This window comes from Drosophila kikkawai, chromosome 2R, assembly GCF_030179895.1.
Source record: "Drosophila kikkawai strain 14028-0561.14 chromosome 2R, DkikHiC1v2, whole genome shotgun sequence".
Classification (NCBI taxonomy): domain Eukaryota; kingdom Metazoa; phylum Arthropoda; class Insecta; order Diptera; family Drosophilidae; genus Drosophila; species Drosophila kikkawai.
Genome location: NC_091729.1, coordinates 7,254,413 through 7,265,197, shown reverse-complemented (window position 1 = coordinate 7,265,197; position 10,785 = coordinate 7,254,413). Strand labels below are relative to the sequence as shown.

The 10,785-nt window shown below is 36.7% G+C and overlaps 1 protein-coding gene across 1 annotated transcript; it reads right to left on the bottom strand.

The window, feature by feature from the left end:
• Positions 1–1,849: 1,849 nt before the first annotated feature.
• Positions 1,850–5,497, bottom strand: LOC121502910 (uncharacterized). The gene is made up of 2 exons (XM_041777035.1): positions 5,069–5,497; positions 1,850–1,957 (listed from the first exon to the last, which is right to left on the bottom strand). Exons 1-2 carry the CDS (start codon positions 5,495–5,497, stop codon positions 1,850–1,852), a joined length of 537 nt encoding a protein of 178 aa, XP_041632969.1.
• Between the last annotated feature and the right edge of the window lie 5,288 nt (positions 5,498–10,785).

Here is a 10,785-nt window from a genome sequence, read left to right as displayed (position 1 = left end):
TTTTGAGGATTGCCCATCCTTTAAAAACTAATTTTTTCGATTGCCCATCTTTTAAAACTTAATTTTAATGATTGCCCATCTTTTAAAAATTAATTTTGAGGATTGCCCATCCTTTAAAACTTAATTTTTTTGATTGCCCATCCTTTAAAAATCAATTTAAGCGATTGCCCACCCCTTAAAACTTAATTTAAACGATTGCCCATCCTAAAAACTTAATTTTTTCGATTGCCCATCTTTCAAAACTTAATTTTAATGATTGCCCATCCTTTAAAAATTAATTTTTAAAAGATGGGCAATCGAAAAAATTAGTTTTTAAAAGATGGGCAATCGAAAAAATTAATTTTTAAAGGATGGGCAATCATTAAAATTAAGTTTTGAAAGATGGGCAATCGAAAAAATTAGTTTTTAAAGGATGGGCAATCCTCAAAATTAATTTTTAAAGGATGGGCAATCGAAAAAATTAATTTTTAAAATATGGGCAATCGAAAAAATTAAGTTTTAAAGGATGGGCAATCCTTTAAATTAATATTTAAGGGGTGGGAAAACGTTTTTTTTTTTTAAATATTCAGTTTTCGGAGGTGGGCAATACATTATTTCTTTGGTAAAACAGAGCAAATTTTTAAAGTGTCATATCTCCTAAAGTTTAAAAAATTTCAAAATTCTAAAGGGTGGGCAAACGATGTTATTGCGATTTCCAAAAAAAAATTTTGAAAAAAGTCACATTTTTGAAGTTCGAAAATTTTCGAACTTTTTCGAATTTTCATATCTTCAAAACTGGATGTGGGCAAAAAAAAAACTAATTGGTGGGCAAACATGGGCAAACGATTCCAGCTTTCAAATTTCGAAAAAAAAATTTTTCCGAACCTGGCTTCTCTGAGCTTATTTGTATGACAATCATTATTTTCTCGTTCTTACTCTTTCGCAAGTCTGTTCTATTTATAAGTTATACTCCACAAAACTCAAACACAATTGTTAGTTCAAATCCATAAAGATACACATACTTATAACACATATTCACAGGTGGACAACAAGACACATCTAAGCTAATTTGCTTTAATAAATACCTTCGCAAGTAATTTCCATTTTTAGATTTATGAAACTTATTTTTTTACACAAAGCAACAAGCACGTAAAGTTTGACAATTTTTCGCGCCAATTTCACGACATTGCAAAGTCTCTCAAACAGCTGACTTTGTTGGAGTGGCAACACTACAGAGTTGTCATAAAAAATTTTTGGAAGGCTTTTTTTTCAAATTAAGATGTCTAGATTCGATAAGTATGGGCCATTCATAAAAATTAATTAGGAAAATAAATAGGTTTATGCCAAAATCGGTTTTTTTATACACAGTGAAAAGGCTAAAACCCCTCTAGCTTTACCGATGCGATCAGAAACGGAAGATTTTATCGATTTAAAAAACGGTTACCTTTGTCTGGCCGGCATGAAACGTAAATAGTTTTTTTATATGAAATCAGATCTTATTTACAAAAGGAAAGCAATAGTTTACTCAGTGACCTATTGATGTTTATTCCACACCACCACAAGATCATTCTGGCAGGTAGTTATTTTATAGAAAATGTATTTCTGACCCAAAAATTTTTGACGTGTTCAACAAGTTTTCGCGTTTTTAATAACTTCAAGGGAGCGCCAAGAATATTGTTTATAAATAATGATATTTAATTTGATTACTTAAATGGTCAAAAATGAACCAAATAATGAAATGAGACCACAGGAATTAAAACTTTGAAAAAAGTGTCAGCATCTTAGATGCCTAGATTTGCTTAACTCCAGCACTTTTTGCCTTTTTCTGGCTTAGTGAAAGGGCAATTGTAAATATAAAAGGCAGTTACGATTACCGGGATTTACCGGTATTTAACCGGGATGAGAACATCACAATTACATTGGCATCGAAGGAGACACTATTGACGTGCAGTCTACAGCCAAGTAAACTACGAACATTCTGATAGTGAAGAACAAAAGAATCTATTAGTTTTTGGGAGGCCTAGTTAACAAAACGTAAACAAAACGTTGGCCTGCGAGCTTTTGTTTACGAATTCGTGGACAATTCGTTTTCAGGCCATACGGATCTATGTTTTGTTAGGTTTCGAAGGTTGTGTAAAATGTCAAGTCCTCGTAAAAAGGGGTAGATGTTCGAAATACATGTGCCGGGTTAAGAACCACCGACTGGATGAGCTAGCCGAGACATGACCCAAGCCGTTGGCTGCACGCGCAGGACCTTCTGTGGTCATAACAATCACCTACCAAATTGCTTAGAATGGCAATGTCGTTTATTGGGCAGTAAATTTATCTAATATTAAGTTCCATAAATTGTGAATCTTTTGAAAACAAGTATTTTTTAACATAATTTCGTTGTCTGGTTCGGCAACTGGTAATCTGCAGGTTCACAGCTAGTTCCATGTTAAAAAGTTCGCGCCTCTGTTATCAGACCACCCACACCATCCAATGTTATACGAGGTTCTAAAAACTAATAGGGTCTTCCCACAGAGCGTCAAACCGCACCCACAGTCCGTTGAACAAACTGCCCATAATGTTTTGCCGTTCCGAAACTTCTCATTTTGTACGTCATCCGTTGTACATCTAAATTTAACGCCCGTTAGTTGGTGGTTTTTCGATGCAACTCTGATTTCTTCTTCTTAACAGTGAAATATGGAATTTTAAATGTGGCGACAAAGCTGTAAGCATCCCCAAATAACTCGTTGGTGTTTTAGTACGACCTGTTTTTCTCCGATGGGGTAAGGCCGGCTAGCCAGTCCCCTAGGGGAGGGATTTTCCCCATCTGCCCGCAGGTCGCACTATCAATCCCAGCTCACCTGGAATCCACAAAAATTAATAAAAAACAGGCATGCCCCTTGCAGGCTTGGGGCATGGCTGAAATTACCCTAGACGCACCCTCCCTTCCTGAGATCCGGAACATCTACAGATTTCCCTTCTGCAGGCCAGTGTTGCCGTTTTAGCCTTTTTCCGGACAGATCTGTCCGGTTTTCTGCTGCCTCAGCCGGAAAAAATTTAAAACATCCCCTAGCCTTTTATCTGTCCTTTTTGTATTTTGGCCTGGCCTTTTTTATCCGCTTTTGATTTTTGCGTAAAGTGCTGAAAAGTAAGTAATAAGGACTCGGCTGTCAATAACCCATTTATGGAATTGGCAACATTTGCTCTAGAACTGCTGTCGCTGCCCTGGTCAAATTCTGAAGTTGAGCGTGGTTTTAGCCAGGCTACATTGGTAAAAACCATTGTTGCCGTTGACAGTGTTGCCTTTTTCCGGACAGATTTGTCCGGTTTTCAGCCGCCTCAGCGGGAATACATTTAACATCCCCTAGCCTTTTATCTGTCCTTTTTAATTTTGTGCTGGACTTTTTTATCCACTTTTTATTTTTGTGTAAAGTGCGGAAGCAACCAATCTAATGAAAATGAAAGTTTAGAATCTTGTAATGATGACATTGACGATGTTCTAAACGAGTTGGCAAACAATAAAGAGTAATATTACATAAAATGTATGGAAAAAATATTTTGTCTTGTTTTTTGTCCTTTTTCTGACATTTTTGTCTTTTTCTATCCTTTTTTTTTATAATCAATCTAGCCTTTTATTGTAACGAGCTGACGGCAACACTGCTGCAGGCGGATATACCGAGCTCAAAGAAGCCAGGTTCGAACTTTTTTTTTCGAAATTTGAAATCTGGAATCGTTTGCCCACCAATTTGTTTTTTTTTTTTTTGCCCACGTCCAGTTTTGAAGATATAAAAATTCGAAAAAGTTCAAACATTTTCAAAAATAAAAAAATTGACCATTTTTAATTTTGTGTTTTCAATATCCCAATAACTTTGTTGTCCACTCTTTAGAATTTTGAAATTTTTTAAACTTTAGGAAATATAAAAAAAACAAAAATTTGCTTCGCTTTACCACAGAAATTATGTATTGTCCACCTCAGAAAACGTAATATTAAAAAAAAGTGTGCCCTCCCCTTGAAAATTAATTTTAACCATTGTCCATTTTTTTTTTTAAATTAATTTAAACGTTTGCCACCTCTTAAAAATTAACTTAAAGGATTGTCCAACTCTTAAAAAAAAATGTACACATTTGCCCTTCCCGACCCTTAATAATAAATAAAACACAGTGAACAAATTCTTTGTATTATAATCAAGCAACAATCCTCGGGAGAAGATGATACTGGAGAGTAGAGCTGGGAAACTATCGATAGTGGCACCATTCGATGTTTTCGATGTTTTCAGATCAAAAATTTGATAGTATCGTTTGTAGTACAAGAAATTTATTTTATTTTTCATATTAAATGCTTTAATACTAACATATATAACTTTAACAACTTAAAATAAGAGATCAAAATTATAAAAAACTAGCGGACCCGGCGAACTTTATCTCGCCCCAACTTCGACTGATTAAAACAAATTAAATTGAGACGTTCCGTTTCTACTTTGACGTACATTATTACCTTACCTTATTCCTATCTTCTCCTAAAATTTGAATTCAAAATTTGTTGATAATCAAAAAGAAGTGATGACTTTTAAACAAACCTTTCGGTGGATTGACAAATTTTTTGACTTGAAATTAGTGGAGAGCGATTTGATAAACAATATTTTTTGTTTTGTTATCCTGTGCAAAAATAAATAATGATGACGGCTTTCCCACACGCGAACAGGCTACGTATAGCTGGCCATGTGAAAAACATGGATATTCCAAGTTGAAATTTCGTCACCTCGTCGTTTGCATTCGGATCAGCAATGCCAAACACCGCCATGTCGCTCCCTTTGTTCACATATTTGCAAACGCATTTGATGGATTTGATAGAGTTGCAGTACTCAACATTGCAATGCGTTGAGAACGTTTTCGACAAAAGCGGGCAATATGGAACGATCCAGCGGTTATCCACGATTACTGTTACGTTTGTTTCGTTACGTTTCACCATTAATTCGATCCATTTGCCGTTATCATCTGGAGAACGACGCCTATACAATGGATATCCATCGTTTCCACTGATTGTTTCAGCCGTCAACGGACGGGGAAATCGTTTTGTGCAGTTTCCGTTTTTCATGCATACTGACTCTGGGTTGTGGACTCCGCAAGGACCATGGATCATGCTCGTTGTCACAATGGAATGCAGCTCGGGATCAGTTTGCTTATCCGGTATTTCGGCTGAAATAATCGAATCAATATGATCTAGTCGGATCTTGTCGAACATCCAGAGCAGAATGTGCGCATGTGGTAAGCCACGCTTTTGCCACTCAACCGAGTACATCCAACAACGAACTGCGCCAAAAACCTTCTGCTTAACAATGTAATCCATAAGTACTGTGATCTTTTGCTTGAATACTCGTGCAGTGATGTCAGGTCGATCGCTGGATGTTTGTCCTGGAAGCAACAAATTGGTAATTTCGGGCCATTTCGGATTGCATGTGAAGGTGATGAATAAATCCGGGCGTCCGTAATTCCGGACATACGTCATCGCATCTTGAGCATACTCATGCATATGGCGCGGGCTTCCAACATAAGTAGCTGGGAGAATGGTCAAAAAACCGATGTTGGCCGCGTGTCCTTCAGTAGCGATGGCGTCACGCAAGTGGATGTACTCGTCTGAGCGCAACTTCGACTGATTAAAACGAATGAAATTGAGACGTTCCGATTCTACTTTGACGTACATGTCGACACAGTACTGTTGAAACAAACGGCGGTATCTTAACAGATGATTGTCAACATCAAGTCGAATCATTAATCGATACGCATAAAAATTCATACAGCTAACCTTCTTATTCGTTTCTTCTCCTAAAATTTGAATTCAAACTCAGTTGTAGAATTAAAAAGACGTGATGACTTTTAAACAAACCTGTCGTTGGATTGACCATCTTTATGTTGAAGTGATACCCATCTTCTCCACGACAGAACATCAACGGGTATTGAAGAGCATCATAAGACCGATGAGTCTCATAAGCTCGCTGCAATTGGCCATTATCCCGACGCTTAAGAACAATATCGCGTGATTCAACATTCTCGCCAACAATCACCACTGCGTGTTCATTGATAGTGGGAGCGTTAAATTGTCTTGCATGGCTACCAGTGGGTCTTTTGTCAGCGCTGATAATGATTTTATGTTCGTCATAATGCATTATATCCAATGCGGTTTTAAACAATCTGACCAATTCATTATGCTCATGGAGAAGGTTTTGCAATTTTTGAATAATTTCACGTTTAGTTGCAGTAAAAATTGCACAGCGGTGATTTAGTTCAACTTCCGAATCACCAATGAAATAGATCTGAAGGAATTTATGATCTTTGTTTTGTGGTGGTAACAAAGCGCCCGCTCGGTGGTGAATTTGCCCTTGAATCTGAATGTTGGGATGCAATTTTGAAAAAATGTGATAATAAAGAGACGCCATTACCTTATAACTTGGATTGTAGCCTGATTGTTGAACAACCTCGGCTCCAAAAGACGTCATTTGAAAGCATCCGTTATATTTTTGTGCAAGCTTCAGGAAACTGTTTGATTGGGCTGAGTTTCCATATAGTAGCGAGTACAATGGCTCTGGTGGATGAGCCAAAACGGGCAATTTAATTTTGCCACCTGCACAGCATAAGCCGGGGGTTTCCAACCGAAACTTCAATGCATTACAATGCTGACATACAACAGATAATGAACCAATAACAACGCACGTAAGATCCTTGTAGGATGTTTCATGATTGTATGGGAATGCAGCGCGATTCAAGTATTCATTTGCGGCTCGTCTTCCTCTATTATTTGGTCGTGCTTGAGGTGGTCTTTGTGCAGCGCGAAGCTGTGCCATTTGGGCACGTATCGATGCATTTATTTCTGTACGTTCCTCTTGCGTCCGACTATTACGGAAATTCTGATTACTTATTGCATTGCGTGAACGCCGCCCAAGACTTGATCGTCTAACAGCAGGCATTACTTCCAATTGTTTAAGCTCACTTTGATAATGCTTCGTTAGCTCGATTTTTTTGTTTAAATATTTTTTACCTAGTTCATTGATACACAATTTCAACGCAGCTATGATCTTTGTAGGGTGTTTCAGAATTTTACATACAACAGCGTGTCCATCTGTTGAGCCGCTAGCGACTTTTCCGGAAGGACTTCCCAAAATGTTCTTATTTAATAGCTTTCTTCTGGCAATTACAAACAACTGAAAAAAATTTGAGCCAAAACGGCCCAGCCGTTCTTTTGTGATGCCATTAGTAACATTTTTTGTCTCCATTTTTATATATATAGATTAGGAACTTTTTCAGAGTTCAACTCATTTTCCCAAAAATTAAATTTGAGTCAATTCAAAGTAATTAGTTGACCCAGGCATTCCTCTGCAAAAATATTAATACATCCAAGTTTTTTGCTTCCAGCGAAGCCCTGCGTTTGCTCATTATGAGTCTTGCTGAACATTCGCTCAGATTCAGTAGAAGTTGCTGGAACACATAAAAATTTAGGAACCAATTGTTTTATGTTGGAATCATTATGCTGAAATAAAGGAAATTTTATTAATTATGTTTTCTTATGGTTATTGGTATAGTAACCTTTCAGTATTGTAGTGGATTTACATTTTCATCCGAATGTTTTAAGTTATAATATTGTCGAAGCTCAACAATTGCGTCTACCCTTTTTGTTTTAGGCAATTCTTCAATATTTTTTTAACGAACTTGAATAACAATTTGCATGCTCACTAGACTTAAGTCCTGACTTTACGGAATCCAACGTATGAATAAGACCACAAGCAATAGGAATGCACATTGATATTGTAACTACTGTATTAGAAGATACTTGTTTAGTAGCTGTATCGAAAGGAGCAAGTAATTTTGTTAGATCCAAAAGTATGTCTAATTCGTCCACAGTAAAAGGTAGTGGAGCCTTTGGCGTATTTAAAAAAACTTTTCCGATAGCCTCATGCGTTTTCAAAATCCTGTCAATCATATAGTTAGCGCTATTCCATCTAGTAGGAACCTCTTGTTTTAGACTATATTTTATTTTTCCATTTTGGCAGTCTTTCAGCTTTTTATATGCTATAGTACTCGATTTGAAGTAAGTCACCGTGCTCTTACACTTAGTTAGTAAAGGGACCAAACAATCTAGTTTGAGACAGTCTTGTACAACTAAATTAATAATATGCGCAAAGCAGGGTACATTTCTCTTTTGGAGTAAATCACACGCTTTTATCATAGAGGTAGCATTATATGTTACTATTGCCACAATTTTGGAAGAAATGTCCCACTGATCGAAAACTGCTTGTAAAGTATCCTTAATGTTTTCTGCAGTGTGGTTTGTTTCACATCGTAGTTTATTTGTTGAAAACACAGCAGTTTGCAGAACGTAATCATCTGTGACGAAGGAGCATGTGACGGTAATAAATGCTTCATTAGCTACCGAAGTCCAAATATCTGTGGTAATAGCGCAGAAGTCAATTTTCTTTAAAATTTCCATCACTTTAACTTTTTTTTCCTCATACTGCTCTACCATTATCACATTTTTCAAAGTTTTTCGGCATGGTAACTTATATCGAGGATCAAAAGCTTTTAGCATGTCGCGAAATCCAGTATCTTCAACAACTGAAAACGGTCGCATGTCTGTGGTTATGTATCGCATGACCACCTTGTCCAGTTCGCCTTTACGTCGAGAATGCGTATCATAGCATGTATTGACGAAGGCATCAATCTTTGACGAAGAAGACACTTCCACATCGCCAACTTTTAATGCTGGGTGTACTCGTTTAAGGTGGTCAAAAAGATTGGAAGTGTTTCCGCTAGTACGGTACACTTTTTCGCACGATATGCATTTCGCCGACTTACCATCATTGGATCTTACAAAAAAATTCCACACTTTCGATTTACCAACTGTAGCTCTCTTTACTCCGCCGTTCTCCTCATCAGAGCTGTTCCTTTCTGATGTGTTTTCATCTACGCACACATACATATAAAAGTAACCATTACTAATATGTTTGCCATTGTTGCTAAAAATATTATCAGGCCTGCTCCGGTAATCGAAAACGGCAAGATTTTTTCGTTTTCGTTTTTGAAAACGAGAAATTGGTGCTCCGGTAATCGAAAACGAAAGATTTTTTCGATTTGAAAAACGGGCACCTCTTTCTGGCCGGAATGAAAAGTAAATGGCTTTTTTTATATGAAATCAGATCTTATTTACAAAAGGAAAAAAATAGTTTACTCAGTGGTCTATTGATGTTTATTCCACACTACCATAAGATCATTCTGGCAGGTAGTTATTTTATAAAAAATTTATTTCTGACCCCACCTCAGATTTGACAACAACATTTTTACCGTGTTCAACCAGTTTTCTCGTTTTGGCGATAGGTCGATAAGTTCACCGCAAAAAGTTATCGCCAAGGTTGCCATATTGTTGGTGGAACGAAACATCCAGTTAAAAAGACTTATAAAATATAAATTAATACATTAATAACTTTAAAGGACCGCCAAAATGGTTGTTTATAAATAATGCTATTTAATGTGATTACTTAAATGGTCCAAATTAACCAAATAATTATTTGAGACCACCGGAATTAAAACTGTGAAATGTGTGGCAGCATCTTAGGTGCCTGGATTTGCTTAATTCTACCATTTTTTGCCTTTTTCTGGCTTAAAAAAAGGGCAATTGTAAATATAATAGGCAGTACTTTACGTTGTTTGCTTATTACCAACAACACAAGTTAGCTGCTTGAGCAGTGAGAAACGATGAGACAACGAAACATCCGAAAGCAGAAATTTGCCGAAAACCGGAGCAGCTAAAAACGAAAACGGTTCGTTTTCGCCCAAAACGAAATCGAAAAAATTTTACGATTACCGGAGCAGGCCTGTATAATTACCTTTTCTTTTAAGGTTCCGTAGGTATTTCTCCATGCTTAGGCCACCACCACTGTTCAGTCGCTGCAATATATATATAAGTCATAATCATAACATTACATAATCTGTAATTCGTCAGTCGCAGCACTCTCATATGCAGCCAAAATAAAGTATCAATTACCAGGTCAAGCGCATATGTAGATTCTGCTGACGCGATGAAGTGGGATGGAGCAATAGCCTCATTCTGCATATACCATTACAACCTACATTATTCTTGCACAACAATATTTGTAACCAGAAGCATATTTGTTTCCGCATGCACTAGCAACCTACATTATTCTTTATCATTAATATTTGTAAATGCAAGCACATGTGTTAGCTATAAATATCGTTAAGTTTGAATCAATAAAGTCAGTAATAATCTGCAATTCAAAGAGATCTTTACTCCAACTGCAGTCCACCTAGTTCAAGTGCTGGGTGCGACACAAACAAGGCAATTAGTTTATGTGCTATTTTGCCAGGCATCGAAGCCTACTCACACTAGCAAACACTCATACAAACAACCACCGTTCAATTTAAGTTTATCTAGAATCCATTTTATTTAGAAATTTTGTAATATTTAATCATTTGCAATTTCTTACCCAAATTTTCGTCAACCAAGCCTCGTGTTCGCAATATCAGTGATGTCAAAAATGGCCAGCACTATCGATAGTGACAAAAAACTATCGATGGTGGCTAAAGCCTAGTACTCTGACGAGAAAAACCCGCTGTCTAAATTAGACAGCGGAATCGCTGTTTATTTCGCTACCGAGCTAGTGTGACCAAAAAAATTAAGGAAATTCCATGAAAATGTACTTTTTATGGCGTTTAAGGATTTTCCTTGGTCACACTGGACAGATGTTTGTAAACAAATATTCAAAAAAAAATATTAAAAATATTAATAAATATGGCATTAAAATGTCCTTTGTG